Here is a 16975-nt window from a genome sequence, read left to right on the forward strand (position 1 = left end):
AATTCTTCCTATTTGTGCTGTAATATAGGAATGTGCCCTACAGAAAAGTGGCCTTGCCCTAAAAATATTGAAATTTAAGGTCTGAGACTTATGTTTGTTATTGTTAGAAGATACATATAAAGTGAGACCTGTCTATAAAGACCACCAAAGGGACACATGAAAGTGCTCTTTATAGGCAGGTGGTCTTTATGTATAGGTTCCTTTAGTACATGTTTCAATGAGAATTTTTTTTCAAGGGAAACATAAAATGTGGTCTTTGTAGACAGGTGGTCACTAAAACAGGTTTTACTGTATATATTTAGGGGATCTTGCTGTGCAGTGGTTTCCACTCTCATTTAACAACCATAAAAACAGTGCAGAGTGAAACTTTTTGTAGCTTCATGGTTTGAATAAATATATCACTTGAGTATTTGAATAAGGGTTAATACTAATTGGATGAGTTCACACACATTTGTTTCTTCTCTTCTGTTTCAGTGAAAATGAATCCAGATTGCAGCATCATGTAGCTCAGAAGAAGATTCCATTTATTGACGGGGAGGGCAAACGCATCCTACCAGAGAAACCTAATGGCATAAAGATGGAGAAGTTTGTCTTTGATGTCTTCAGGTTTTCAAAGTAATATTTCATTTGTTTTTATGAACTCATTACTTACAAGAAGCATTTGGACCATTGTTTTCAGAGGTCAACTGGGGGTTAAAAGTGTGTTGAACCCAATCACATGAACTAAAGAACCAGGCAACAACAACAACAATAAAAATAAAATTGAAAAAATTAAGAAAAAAAACATCAGCAACCGTTAATATTACAGATATTACCTGTGTGGTAAATAATTTATCAAAGAGAGAAGATATTGAACTCATTGTGTGAGATAATGGACAACAAATCCTTTGTTTATTACTTAATTCACACTGCCAAGGTGCTAACATGTTATGAATCAGATTGTTGTTGCTTGTAATGAAGAGAAGAGAATAACTTAAAAGGCTTCGTTAAACCAAATTCAATGTGAGCACTGCCCTATGTGTTATCAGTGTCTGTGAAATGGTTTAATATTGAAGCCCTAAAAAAATTGTGCTTCAAAATAATCAAGAAGTGCCTCAAAAAAGTAAATATCTTTGAGTGACCGGTTTTACAATACTCGTTTTCCTCAATAGACTGTAGTGTTATGAAAACCGTTAGGAAAACACAAATTGGGTTACGATTTCCAATCATTAATATCTTGATAATCAGACAGGCGATCGGCTTGGAAAAGTCATGGGGTTCCTGATTGACCTAAAGGTTTATGATTATGATTGCAGCACTTTCACTTTCCTGTTTGCTGTTTTCTTTTTTCCAGTAACTTTGCGGTGTTTGAGGTGCTCCGGGAAGATGAGTTCTCACCACTCAAGAACAGCACGAAATCAGAGAAGGACAACCCTACCACAGCAAAGCATGCACTCATGTCATTACATCATAGATGGGTCTTAAACGCCGGCGGTAACTTCATTGATTCAGACGGTACATCTATACCAGCTATACCCAGGTAACTATATCATTCAAACATTGTAGGATGGGTCTTAAACGCAGGTGGTAACTTCATTGATTCAGACGGTACATAAATACCAGCTATACCCAGGTAACTATATCATTCAAACATTGCTAGACGGGTCTTAAACGCAGGTGGTAACTTCATTGATTCAGACGGTACATCAATACCAGCTATACCCAGGTAACTATATCATTCAAACATTGCTAGATGGGTCTTAAACGCCGGCGGTAACTTCCTTGATACAGACGGTACGTCTATACCAGCTATACCCAGGTACATTGCTAAACTAGATCTGGTGCAGGTGCATTGGTTTTAAGAAGCATGGACTCTCAAAGGTGGAGCTGTATATCTTCTCACATTCATGACAAAAGTTTAATTTCAATAATAATTTTTTAATTCCTGCAGACTGGGTGGAATTAGTCAATTTCCTCATCCTGTGGAAATTAGAAAAGAATGAAGGAAATAGATTATTTCTTCACCAAAGGAACATGATCAAGTAGTTGATGAATGTGCCATAATATACTATATACTGCTATGAGTAATGACTGGACAAAGCTAAAGAAGTATTTTGGGCAAGTAAGTGGCTTCCATGTCTGTCTCCATCAAGTAGAAGATATTACCAATGTTGAGATGATTGAGGTTCAGGGGGGTGTTTCACAAAGATCCTAAGTTGAACTTAACAATTATGGAAAGCCATTAGCATCTATGAAAATATTTTGTAAAAGTTATTTTTAAAGGCATAAAATGTTGATTCAAATCATTCATATTTTCTATTATCAAGGAGATTTCACGTTCTTGCTGTGGAATGTATAAAAAGTCTAACATACTTGATTTTTCGCTTTTGAATATATTTTATTTTAAGGCTACAAATGGCTCTCCAAATTTTTAAGTCCAACTTAGAGTTAAGTTTGACTTAGGATCTTTGTGAAACACGCCCAGGGATGGTAGAAGTAGGGGACTTATGTATTGACATAACATGCAGACAAATAGGAGGACAAATATCTAGATAAATAAAGCAGTTCAATGCTTGAAATTGATAATGCTTTGGCAAATAAGTGAGTTTGTATTTGTGCCTGCCAGGTGGTGAAAGGGTTGCTATAGAAAAACGCTTATGTCATCCGTATTGATGCTTTTTTTTCATGCTGCTTTAAAAAAACTTGAACTAAAGTGAACCATGTTTCATTTTTGTCTTTTATGAACACAGCTATGAAGGATACATATACTCACATACTCTTTGAATTATTACTTTCCCATGTGCATGTAAATAATATGGGGGGGGGGGGTGTTTCACAAAGATCCTTAGTTCTTATATCAAAGTTAGACCTAAATATTATGGAGAGCCATTTGTAGCCTTATTTTGAAATATATTCATAAGAAAAAATTCAAATATTTTAGACTTTTCATAAATTCCACATCAAGAACATGAAATCTCCAATGATAATAGCAAATATGAATGATTTGAATCAACATTTTATGCCTTTTAAAATAACTTTTACTCAATATTTTCAAGGATGTTAACGGATTTCAATAACTGTTAAGTCCAACCTAGAGATAAGGTCAACTTAGGATCTTTGTGAAATGCCTCCCTGGGCTCCTTTCCTGCCCCCTCACCTAAGCATTAATACATGCATCCATGCATACTGTGCCCTTCTATGAGAATATGATGTTTTTCAATGGAGGAGGATTTTAAATATTTCCATGTACAATACTGGCCTTCAGAATGGATTTTCAAGTCTAATGTAATAATCACTGGAAAAGTAAGTTTTAATCTTTCTATCATGTTACATATACATGTTGACGTAAATCAATTGTCATGAATATTCATCTTTTGATGAATCAAATTAAAATCAAAACCTAAGTCCAATGGGAGACAGGTATGCTCTTTACAAGACAAGATTTCATCACCATCACCATACCAGTAACTACCCCCGCCCCGCCCCCCTTGAAAAATAAAGAGATGACAAGAAAGAAAAGGAAATGTTGGTAGATATGAAGGTAGATAGAAGTGATGTGAGATGCTATAGCAATGTTTTTATTACCAAAATTCCAGGAAAGATCAATGTTCCCTTTTGCGTTCCTTGTAATCCACATCAGTACGGCTAGAGCTCCTGGTAGTCATTACGCAATCAAATGCCTGTATAAGACAACACCTGATCAGCCTTCTGAACAGAAAACAGAAGTTTAGAGTAGAATGTGAAAAGGATTATCCGGATACCCATGATCTTTGTCAAAGCTTATTAGAATCCAAATGCATCATGGGAAGCTAAGGTGCGACCATCTTTACAGGGCAGTTGCACTCTGGGACAACCCTTTCTAATACGTACCCTTATCAGTGCAGTATATTATTTTGAATGTGTTTTTGTGCATAGTTTTTTATGTGGGGTTTAGTGATTTGGCAGCTGTAGGTACTCTGATATTGGGTTGTTGTATATTAATAGTCTGACTAATAGACAATATTTTTGACTTGTTCATTGGTTTCTGTCCAATGGCTGTATGTAAACAGGTCCTCCCGTGTTATTGAAGATCAACTGAATGCTAAGTATGTTCTAATCCTTCAACATGGCTTTCCATATCATCATATATATATATATATATATATCTATTGCTAGATGAGTGTATTGGTAGACAAATTGTTATGATTTAACAAATCATCTTCAGTACGAAATGTTAGTACAGTCAAACCCTGCTTTAGTGACCACCTGTCTCCAAAGATCAAATTTGTTCTTACCCTTGAAAATGGTTTCTAATTGAAACATGTAGTAAAGGTACTTGTTTACAAAGACCACCTGTCTCCAAAGACCACTTTTTGTGTTTCCCTTGGGTGGTGGCTATATAAAGGTTTGACTGTATTAGCCAGAAGATCAGAAGGAAAAAAAAGAAAAGAAAGAAAAAAGAAAGGAAGAAGGGTGATCTGTTTGGCTAGAGTGAAAGGTATGTCATTGAAAATACCATGGATTAATCATAACAATTTGTCTTGCTTTATGACTCGAGAGTTCTTCAGTAGTCTCCTCTTCTGAAATAGCCTGGGCAAGCTTCTTACGAGCAGGGATCATCATTTAGAGTCTCTAAAGTCTTGGTCTCTATCCTTTCATACCTTTAGCCTGGGCAAGCTTCTTACAAGCAGGGTTCATCATTTAGAGTCTCTATCCTAATTAGCCTGGGCAAGCTTCTTACAAGCAGGGTTCATCATTTAGAGTCTCTATCCTAATTAGCCTGGGCAAGCTTCTTACAAGCAGGGTTCATCATTTAGAGTCTCTATCCTAATTAGCCTGGGCAAGCTTCTTACAAGCAGGAATCATCATTTAGAGTCTCTATCCTAATTAGCCTGGGCAAGCTTCTTACGAGCAGGGTTCATCATTTAGAGTCTCTATCCTAATTAGCCTGGGCAAGCTTCTTACAAGCAGGAATCATCATTTAGAGTCTCTATCCTAATTAGCCTGGGCAAGCTTCTTACGAGCAGGGTTCATCATTTAGAGTCTCTATCCTAATTAGCCTGGGCAAGCTTCTTACAAGCAGGGTTCATCATTTAGAGTCTCTATCCTAATTAGCCTGGGCAAGCTTCTTACAAGCAGGGATCATCATTTAGAGTCTCTATCCTAATTAGCCTGGGCAAGCTTCTTACAAGCAGGGATCATCATTTAGAGTCTCTATCCTAATTAGCCTGGGCAAGCTTCTTACAAGCAGGGATCATCATTTAGAGTCTCTATCCTAATTAGCCTGGGCAAGCTTCTTACAAGCAGGGATCATCATTTAGAGTCTCTATCCTGATTAGCCTGGGCAAGCTTCTTACAAGCAGGGATCATCATTTAGAATCTCTATCCTAATTAGCCTGGGCAAGCTTCTTACAAGCAGGGATCATCATTTAGAGTCTCTATCCTAATTAGCCTGGGCAAGCTTCTTACAAGCAGGGATCATCATTTAGAGTCTCTATCCTAATTAGCCTGGGCAAGCTTCTTACAAGCAGGGATCATCATTTAGAGTCTCTATCCTAATTAGCCTGGGCAAGCTTCTTACGAGCAGGGATCATCATTTAGAGTCTCTATCCTAATTAGCCTGGGCAAGCTTCTTACAAGCAGGAATCATCATTTAGAGCAGGCCTTCTCAACTAGTTTATTAAAAGTGCCAAAACGAAAACAATTTGTAGTTAAAGTTCCACCCTGTATGGTTGACTGTGCTGCGAGGGAGCGTAGCGACCGAGCCAAAAATGGGTGGGGTCCAGGGGCGAAGCCCTAATGGGGGTAGCGGGGGGCAGAGCCCCCTGCTGCAGCTGGTGGATTTAGGGCTTTCTTAAGGCCCAAATGGGCCTTTTTTAACACCATTTCATTCCACAATATAATCAATCATAATTTCATATTGATGTGAAAAACTTAGTACATTTCCTGGGTACAATTACACTGGAGGTATATTTATATGTAGTTTTTTGTGTGCAATAAACACGGGAAATGTCAAAATAAAGTGAAAATCAAACAAACAAAAACAAGATGTTTCCAGAAATTGGCAATGTTAATATTGGTAGCCCATCGTAAACTACTTGTTGTTCAGACCTTAGGTTTAGATTTGTATAAAATGGTAAAAACAACAAATTCCCCTTTCTGTATGTTTGTTAAGCAGGCATTTCGGGCTCAAATTCGACTGCAACTTCTTGATTTAGCCGAGTATTTAATTCTAACATTTTCTTTCTTTCTTTATGTTTTTTTGTTCTGTTGTTGCAACAGTCGCGCGCCACTCCCACTGACTACAAGCGCCACAAGTGGCGCGCGCGCCGCCAGTTGAGAAGGCCTGATTTAGAGTCTCCATCCTTTCATACCTTTCTTTCGTTCTTCATGGGTGAAGGTTTTCAGACTATCCTTGCAAGCTAAATGCTTTAAAATCAAGTAGCTGGGTAATGCGGGATCAAATGTAATTAATAAGCGGTTTGCCTGCTGTGTTTAGCCTGTATATTTTCATTAGGTTTGTAGATTGGTGACCAAATGACGATTACTAATGAGAATTACACAGTATGCTTACGGTTGCACCATGTGAGAAGGGGGGGGGATTGGGGGGTCCTGAAAAGGACTGTCCAAAATCTTTCTTTCTTGAGTGTGTATAGTCCTGAGAAGAACTGTTGGTAATCGTTCTTGAGCTTATAGTTCTAAAGAGAACTATTAATAGCACTGGTAGGAGAGGATGGGTGGTAGGAGTGACTCCACATTTTTGGAGATTGCGTTGTAGCCGCTTGAAATTTTAAATTGATTCATTACTTTTTCCCCTCAAGTCTTAAGCACATTTTGGTACCATTTTGTACTAAGGTGTTACTTCACAATTAGTATGCGCATGTCCTCAAAAAGTTTTATAATTGCATATGTTCATGTACAAGAAGAAATGTGAATACGAGTTTAGATGTATTTTTTCATAAGTGGGAGATATTATTCGCTCACGTGTTAGGGCAGTTCCAGTGCACTCAATTTAGTCAGTGCGATATCGTTAACCCTGTGCTTACACACTCGCAACAGGGCATTATTTGTTTTTCTAAGACGGATTGGCAATACATTCTTACAATATAGTCTAAATCTAGAGTATATATAGATAGATCTAACTAGATCTAGATATTGAAAGTTATGCACAAATTAAATTTGGCTAAATCATGCATGCGTTATCAAAAATCTAATGCACGCCCACATGATGTCAATTGACCAATCGGATTGCCTAGATTCTAGAACCTGTCTTATAAGAATGATATCAAATTGCTTTGATATGTTTCTCAAAGTAACTTGATGTATTTCAAAACAAAAGAATGCATTAGAAATGAAACGATAGATATAAGGCCTAAATAAAAAGATGTTGTATTGCCCTTTGCGACCGACCCCAAAATCTTGAAATCTACGGTCAGCTTAAAAAAAAAAATGTATTAAAGCATTTAAAACTGAGTACTATCAGCCCAAAGAGGGAGTAAAAAAAAAGAAAAGATTTTCGACCAACCGACCCATGTTTTGGCACCTAAAGGGCAATACGACATCCTTTTTTTTTAGGCCCAATAAGAAATTACAGATAATAAAATACATAAGAAAATAAAAATAATGAAATTTGCGTATTCATAATTTATGCAAATTAGCATTTGCATTTTTAAATATCATAAAAATAATGCAACTTCGTGAACTTGAAATGTAGGAAACATTTATTCAATACATTTTTCAGATTCTTTACAAGTATAGAGACAAATATGTCTTCTCTAAAATGCATTAAATTTACCTTTGCATAAATGAACACATTCCCCAGGATTGTCAAATATACAGCCCTGTCACCTAAATCATTTAATGCTTTTACTTTATTTAAAAAATAACAACCCGACTCTTTGTTCAACTCTAATATGATGAGAGTTCAGATCTTAAAGATCCAAATTTAAATGCAACATATAGATATAGCCTCATCTAAATACATGCCTCTCAGAATATTTAACATACTCCTTTCCACTATGGTCTTTGTTCAAGTCTGCAATGCTGCAACACAAAGGGTGCGTTTATAGTCCATTTTTTTGCCTAGAATCAGCGTTTTTAAACGTCTTTCAGGCAAATTTTTAAGGTGAACAACGCAAAGCCTTTTTCAAACGTCTTTAGATATGGGTATATTGAAATGCCAAGGAAAGTACGTTTTGAATGTGACATAGAGCCAGAATCACGTTTCTGAGAGATGATAAACGCAAAGCTGTTTTGAACCCCACATACAAATCGGACCTTCCCAGGCTAATTTCAGGTTCAGAGAAATAGCGCGTGCCATGTGCTGTGTCATGTTGTTGTACAAGCGTGTGTGTGTACTTGTTCCAGTTGACCTGCGCAAAGGAGCTGCATAGAGACAAGGCCTTTATATTGAATTGTGAAGAGACGATGAACACGCAACATCCCGCAAATCATATTCATATAGTGGGGTTTGTGTATAGAAATGCTGATTCTGAGTGGCAAGTCACGATAAACGCACCCTTAGATGTTAGAGTCAAGAGAAGAACACTGGTCCACTTTTCATATTAGAATAATAATAATTTGAATTTATTTAGCGCTTGATACAGAATACAGTCTCTAAACGCTTTGCAGATATTATTGCCCTGGTCATTGGATTCATTCACGCACAATGTGTACCATCTCCACTCCCTGGGGAGCATTCCTGTTATATGGTCACTGTGAGGGGCATATGCAATTACTTATACAATTGCTTTCGTCATCCTACCAGGCCCCTATTCCTCTCTTGGGTATTGAGTGGCAAGGGTAGATCAATGCCTTGCCTGAGGATATTAGTGCCATGTGGGGGATCGAACCCACGACCTTTGAATTTCAAGTCTAGTGCTTAAACCACTCAACTTCGACATTGTGTTAATTTGTAATGTTCCGTGTTCAACTTAATCACACTGCTAGATGAGATCTACAGGTCAAAGGTCACATCATTGTCAATGACTCCTATTGCACAACCCTCCTCCCATCACACTGTGTCTGTAATGTTCCGTGTTCAACTTAATCATGCTACTAAATGCGATTGTAAGGTCAAAGGTCACAAGCCTCCTATCACACTGTGTTTGTAATGTTCTGTGTTCCATTTCAAAGGTGTTCTAACACTCCGATACGCCGCACCAAGCAATCACATAGACTAGTACCCTATGTAAAACACCCTACCCCCACCAAGCACTGTGATAACAGGTAGGTGCATGGTCTCTTAATCGGGACCTGTTGCATAAAACTTACCATTGATGGTAACTTTGCCATCAATGGCAACTACCATGGTAACCTTGATTTTGATTTGCTGTTGAGCCCTGTTGCCATGGTAGCTGTCATTGATGACAAAGTTACCATCAATGGTAAGTTTTATGCAACGGGGCCCAGGAAAGGGATGCTCAGATTCTCAATTGTATCTGGACCTCTAACATTGTGTACTATGTTTAAACGAGCCAGTTACACGTTCATAGTGAACACCAAAGGACATTACATGTACATGTAGGTAGTGGCTACAGAGAAATAATTAAAGCATGCTACAGTTATACAAATGCATGACATAATTATTAGTCAATTATATGTTTGTCCAACACATATTTTGATTTGATAAAACATACTGGTTAAGAAATTTATAAGGTTCTTCATGAGATAGGTGCCTGCTATGCTTCTAACCGAACGCCGGAGAACGATATTAATAATGCATGTTTAAGACACACTAACACATTGGCATGAATCACTAAATACTGACCAGAATTATGTTAAAGGTACTATGTCCCATTTGCAGGCCAAAAAAATGAAAAGGTTAAATTCCAACGCATTTGAAAGACAATACTAGTTTAGAACTTCCCTAAAAAAGGTGGGGCTTGAAAATGTCTCCAAGTGGGAAAATAATGATTATTAGTTGTCAAATCGACTTAGGAGCTATAGAGCCAATAAGTAATAGTCTTGATTTTCAGACCATTGTACCGAATGGTCATGTTTTATGCTGCGCAAAGATTCCAACAGTTTAATTGGGCCATCACAAGAAGTGGGTTATTGGTGTAGACAAAATGGTCATTTACCCTTTACACCTCATTTTATGTATGTTATTACCAAAGAAGAAGAAAAGCCAGTCAGTCACTAAATAGTGTCTGACAGTGAAGTCTAGCAAGTAAACGGGTTTCCTTGCACAATTTGAATATTAGGACACTGCTAATGTTTAAATTTCACAGATAAGACATACATGACATATTCACAATTCTTGCAAAGTTCTACAGAATTTGAGGTTGGCTGCAAAAGGGACATAGTATCTTTAAAACTTGCTATTTTGATGAAAAATTTCTGTGGAACTTGATAAATGTCTACGTCTGTAGTACCCTTCTGATTGCTTGAGGCATGCATCAGTATAATTATTGCTCTTACCAAATACTTCCAGTGAGGCTGGCTGGCTGGCCGTCCATCTGTGATGGCATACATGCAGTCCACTGTAAATCAGGATTACTAACAGACATACCAAAAATACATGTTCGCGAGTGCATTAGTGAATATGCATTGCACGCAGATTAAGTCACGTACAGTAGGATAATGAACAAGACGAGTCAAGTTCGCTGTCCTTCTCATTGTGACTTAACCAAGAAGTGCATATCACTAAGACACAACCTAAAAACATGTTTTTATTTGTTTTATAAGATGGGTCTAGAATATGAGTATAAAGTCAAGAAATTGACGGTTATCACCAAATTGCACTCCCAGTGCAACACTATTGCATGCCGGCACACGTGATCTATTCTGATGCTTTGGCTACATTCTTGAACCCATTTTATGAATGACAATGCATGCTCAAGCTATTCTCTAAGATGATGTGATCTAACAATCATCTTTACTCCATATGAAACCATTTCCGCAATCCAATATGTGTATGTGTATTGATCCAAACCACAACCCACATACATAGGCCCTCCTTGATAGTGGTTTGAAGGGCATTGATGTTTCTCTAAGATTTGTTTGTTTACCATCTCATCACCATCTTTATATCAATGGCTTAGTTTTCATGTACATGTATGTTTCTCTTATATGATAGCTTCCTGGGACCTGTTTCAGACAAAAAAAATTGTCAATGACAAATGATAAGAATCAGTGATAAATCTATTTACCAATCAGAAGCACAGATTTCGGTAGCTTATAATAATAATAATAATAATAATAACAATTTCTTATATAACGCTTTTCAGGAAGGCCCTATCAAAGCACTTTACAGATATATATATTATTGACCTGGTCATCGGATTCAGGCTCACCCGCACACGATGTATGCACATTCTCCACTCCCTGGGGAGCATACCAACCAGGCGTCATTTTTACAAGCGCACACGTGCTTATCTAAGCACATTAGCTTTCGCATCCTACCGGGTACCCATTTAACACCTGGGTGGAAAGTGGCAAATGTAGATCAATGTCTTGCCAAAGGACATTAGTGCCACGGTTGGACTTGAACCATAGACCTTGTGATCCACAGTCCGGTGACATATCAACTCGACCACGATACCTCTACACCTTAAAACTGTCATTGTCATTGATGACAAGTTTTGTGAAACGCCCCCACCCCCCCCCCCCCCCCCCCTGGTTTTGAGGCCTTTACTACATGTACATCATGAATGACATTATTATTATATTACATGATGGTTAACCTTTTCGGAAGCTTTCTAGTCTTCTCTTGTGCATGTGAAATATGCAAGAACCATGTCTAGGATTATTTTCCTGGTCAAAGAAATTGCCAAATGATGTATTTGTTTATTAGCCAGCTTTACTTCTCTGTCTTAATTTTTCTGTCCCAAGTTCTCTGAAGGAAAATCATGTCTTAAATCTTTTACAACGTGAGTACTGAACTTTAGAACGTTGAAAGATGAATTCATGATATTTTTCTTCGACTGTGATCTGGATGTTTACCAATTATACTTTGCTGATACTCCTATAAAACCAAACATTTTGTTGTTATTTTCATAGTAGTTGTAGATATTGATAATGCTGTGCTGCATTACTGCTTTATAGTTCAGTTTGTTAGCATGTAATTCTTCAACTATCTCCTTATACAAATGTGTGGTTAGACCTCTAGTTTTAAATAGTCGCTTTCTTCTGCAGTGTGCACAGTTTAAATGTTAGTAGTATACTAGTTTCTTCCTCTGCATGAGTATGCTTTTATCAAGAGAGCTTTGTAAATTGATTAATAGAAAGAGCATGCATTGAGACTTTTCATCCCTAATTTTATTTTATTGTATTTTATTTTTTTCTATGAGCTTTTGTAGACAAAAGACCATAACAAGGGCCAGTTTCTTGAAACTGTCTCAATTCTAATTTCATGTTCATCTATTGGAATGATAGGAAGTGACTTCAACTTTTCTATATTTTCAAAATATCTATATCCTTGTTATTTGATGTAAAAAGAATTAATTTCAACATTGTTTTGTGTTATTATTGCTGAAAAAAAATCCCAAGTTTGATAGGCTTACTTTTGGGTGCACACAGAGTTAGGTACACTTACTTATTACAAGGAGTGCTACTCCATTATTGGCTCACACACAGTACTATCTCACTAACGTCTACACGCACCACAGCTGTGCATTAATTGCTTACTTAAAAATGGTTGGATAGTACTGGAAGCTATTGCATGTTTTTTCATTAAAACATATGGGATGGTCTCGGTAAAATAATTGCAAAGGACTGTTTTTGACCAATCATTTAATGATGTCTTTGTTTGACCAATCATTTAATAAGGACTGTATTCAGGTGAATATGATGGGGGTTACCATCATCCATGTATCTACTCATTAACAAATGAAAACTAACCTCAAGTTGATTGGCACGTTTATTTGGGTGCCACGAATACCCATTGACATATTTATTTGGGTGCCACAAGTACCGATTGACACATTTATTTAGGTGCCACGAGTACCGATTGGCACATTTATTTGGGTGCCATGAGTACCGATTGGCACATTTATTTGGGTGCCATGAGTACCGATTGGCACATTTATTTGGGTGCCATGATTACCGATTGACACATTTATTTAGGTGCCACGAGTACCGATTGGCACATTTATTTGGGTGCCATGAGTACCGATTGGCACATTTATTTGGGTGCCATGAGTACCGATTGGCACATTTATTTGGGTGCCATGATTACCGATTGGCACATTTATTTGGGTGCCATGAGTACCGATTGGCACATTTATTTGGGTGCCACGAGTACCGATTGGCACATTTATTTAGGTGCCACGAGTACCGATTGGCACATTTATTTGGGTGCCATGAGTACCGATTGGCACATTTATTTGGGTGCCATGAGTACCGATTGGCACATTTATTCAGGTGCCACGAGTACCGATTGGCACATTTATTTGGGTGCCACGAGTACCGATTGGCACATTTATTTAGGTGCCACGAGTACCGATTGGCACATTTATTTGGGTGCCATGAGTACCGATTGGCACATTTATTTGGGTGCCACGAGTACCGATTGGCACATTCATTTAGGTGCCACGAGTACCGATTGGCATAAACAATAGGTAGTAGTTAATAGAAGAAGGGCTTCACTTTGCATTGTTGAAATTGAACACATTACTGAACCCACATCTGGGCTTCAGTGGATATGTAAAATCCCTGTTTATTACTGAACCCACATCTGGGCTTCAGTGGATATGTAAAATCCCTGTTTATTACTGAACCCACATCTGGGCTTCAGTGGATATGTAAAAGCCTTGTTTATTACTGAACCCACATCTGGGCTTCAGTGGATATGTAAAAGCCTTGTTTATTACTGAACCCACATCTGGGCTTCAGTGGATATGTAAAAGCCTTGTTTATTACTAAACCCACATCTGGGCTTCAGTGGATATGTAAAAGCCTTGTTTTAATCTTGAAGCACCTAGCTTGACAACAAGAAATCAGAAAAATAAATTAGAAACCTTTCATTGGTTTACCAAGCAAACACTTTTGAGCAATACAATGTGGTCCATGAATGTTAATTCTTTGTGTGCCCTACTGCCCTGTTGAGGAGCTGTGCAGGAAGGGGCCATTTCTTTGCCAGGGATGGGGGTCCTGTGGGGGGGGGGGGGGGGAGGGGGGAATTACATGTTTCTTAGAATCAATTATACAGGGCCAGATTGCTGTAGACAATGTATGTCCAAGATTTCAGAGAGGTTTTACAATTTTTGTCTGTTTTGTTGTTTTTAGTCGGCGGGCCCATGACCCTGATGGCTACCCAGTCACATGTGAAGTGTCTCCTTTGCTATCGTACGCTGGAGAGGTAAGTAAACACACTCTTATCATTTCAAACTAGTCTTTGTTTTCCTCAGTAACTGTACATACAAACATACATATTAATATTTACATTATATAGCGCCTTTACATAAACATGCTCAAAGCGCTTTACATTAGTAAATAAAAACAGACTAATTATTTTGCTCTCCAACAGCATACACTGTAAATGTGTTGTGTAAAGCTGTGTAAAGTAATTCAAAAGAGTTGTGCACCACATGATCCAAGCCTTGTTTGTGTGGTGCACAACCTTGTTCACATCCAACACAACTGTAGGACTAGACATTGGATTCCCTTCATGGTCTCTATAGTCTGGTGCCCACTTGACAGTCTTAGTTCTTCTGCTAGTAGCGTCCAGCAATACATTTGATAAAAATACTTTGATAAAAAGCTTTTGTAAAAAAAGAAATCATCCTCTGGAATACAAATGCAAGATACTCCTTATTGGGTTATGTGTGATTTAGGAGTAGCTCGTTTCGTTGACAAGCAACCATGCATTAAACCTTAGTCTATGGCTGATCGTTAACGAAACTGGCTTATTAGTTGACATATCGTTGTGGTTTGATGTTGGCTCTGACCATCGTGTTTTATTTTGTTTGTTTACAGGGACTTGATAAGATCTGTAATGGGAACAAGTTTTGTCCTCCTATCCTTCTGAACCAGGCTAATATAATCGCAGAGAAACAAGAAACCATCGCAAACAATTAAAGAGAGAGATACACCGAAACATTACTTTATCCGGGTACTGATTAAGTTCCAAATTCCACTTTTTGCAGCAAAGTCAATTCATAAATCCAGTATACAGTCCACATTCCCTTGTTTTATGAATTAATAATCATCGCTTTGATAAATAATGTGTTTTCAAAGGAACATTCAGAATTCAATTGACTTGGTACTTAGCAAGTTATCAGTGTATTATTTTCTTTCATGTTTGAAACCTTCGTAATATAAATAAATTTTCTTCCGTGCCAGTTATTTTGTATGAATCTATTATCTCAAAAATGTATTTTCCTTGCATCATATTGATTCTCAAAATAAGTCAATTTTCAAATTCATTTTAAAGATATATTTGTTTATTACAAGGCACTAGCTTGCATTGCTAATTTTAGTTTTTTTTATTTTCATTCTTAAAACAAATAGTTATAGGAAGATCATTCCTATTTAAGAAGTAAATTGTATCTACTCATTTATTGTTTTGTTTTCTGACAAGAATGTTTTTTTAATTCTCTATTTGAATGAAGTCAATTTTGGACAGACTTCTTAATGACAAATTTTATTCTATTTATTAGATATGTGTATTCCTGAACCGTTGGAACTTATGTAGAAATTGTAAATATTGACATTAATATTATTGGTAAGAAAGAATGTATTATGTGATATAGTGTTCTAATATGTTGTACAATGTAGATTAGTCGGAAAATATATTTTCAGTGAAACTTAATTAAGTATTTAGCTGTACTACAATGGTAAATGTAGTGTTACTATTGATGTAACAAGAAACTTTGCTGAATGTTTTAGGTATAGCAATGAATGACAACTGAAGAATCTCATTAAGTTTTAAGAAGAGTTCATTTAGTTTTTAGTTTTATTAAAACCAGAAGCATAACGTCAGATCTTTATCTCTGATTACGATAGGAAGTGTGGTTCTTTTTACATTTGTCTCATATTGAGAAGTTGTAAATTATATCTACATATGTATGTGTATATCCTGAGTTACACATGATACCATGATGAAACATTGAAAGAGCTTGTCTAGTGACCATGCTTCTGCACCAGGTCCAAGATGATAGAATTCATTCCTTGTTCATGGAATTTCACTGCAAGATCAATTACATTGCCTAATATGTGCATCCACTCTGTTAATAATTATCTCTTCAATTCAATTCAGCATATGATCAATGCATATAAAGTGCATCATCTGGTCAGAGCCTAGGCGGCCATACCTTTACAATGAATTACACAGATTGAGCTATCATCATTCGATATATGATTGCAATAATGATGTTATCTTACAGATTTTTTTGCAAGATGAATGTAGAAATATAAATTGATTTTTAAGCCTTTCATAATAGACATTCTGGAAACCTACTTTGATAACTTTAGTACATTAGTAATCAATATTGGTATAAGTCTTACATTACATGATCATTCTGATACTTAATTTGTCTTAATTTTGCTACCATGTTTACATGACATAATAATAATAGATATGTAAGTTATGTGATGTAATTATACTACTTTAGCAATCTCCATGATGATGTTTGTAGTGTACCTATTTCAGACTATATGTATTGTATTCCTAGCTATAGAGTTATAGGCCCTGTTTTATAACATTGTTAGCAATATGAAGTTAGTAGCCACTGAACAGAAAATTTGATTTGCTCTGATCAATGTTGTGATAGTTTTGTAGCAATTGTTAAGTTTTATGAAACGGCCTTGATTTCCCAACTTTGTAAACATATTTACTAGTATGTACATATATTCATCAAGTGGTGTTTATACTCATTTGTTTATGTGTTATCAAGTCAATTAAAGATAAATTGGAGTCCTGGTAAAAAAAGAAAAGAATTCTCACAGAATCAAACGAAACTTACACTGAATGTTCAAGATTATAAATAAATGTCATTTGCCAAACAATTTTGGTAGAAAATGTATACTGGCTGAGTAATGAGCTTAGAAAGATAAGGAAATCAAGGTAAGTAGG

General features: G+C 36.7%; 1 protein-coding gene across 5 annotated transcripts in view; it reads left to right on the forward strand.

Moving 5' to 3' along the window:
- The window catches only part of LOC579319 (UDP-N-acetylhexosamine pyrophosphorylase), a 31031-nt gene extending 14176 nt beyond the window's left edge, over positions 1-16855 (forward strand). For 2 of the 5 annotated variants that reach the window (XM_030993592.1, XM_030993593.1), the window contains exons 7-12: positions 475-615; positions 1334-1519; positions 4029-4064; positions 9094-9186; positions 14188-14260; positions 14878-16855. In XM_030993592.1, coding sequence (XP_030849452.1) covers positions 475-615; positions 1334-1519; positions 4029-4064; positions 9094-9186; positions 14188-14260; positions 14878-14979 — 631 coding nt within the window. In that variant the 3' untranslated portion in view covers positions 14980-16855. The remainder of the gene's footprint in view (positions 1-474; positions 616-1333; positions 1520-4028; positions 4065-9093; positions 9187-14187; positions 14261-14877) is intronic. The other 3 variants (XM_030993595.1, XM_030993594.1, XM_030993596.1) reach the window with 3 other exon arrangements.
- Positions 16856-16975: the final 120 nt, after the last annotated feature.

This window comes from Strongylocentrotus purpuratus, unplaced genomic scaffold (genome assembly GCF_000002235.5).
Source record: "Strongylocentrotus purpuratus isolate Spur 01 unplaced genomic scaffold, Spur_5.0 spur5_scaffold_20, whole genome shotgun sequence".
NCBI classification, from domain to species: Eukaryota; Metazoa; Echinodermata; class Echinoidea; order Camarodonta; family Strongylocentrotidae; genus Strongylocentrotus; species Strongylocentrotus purpuratus.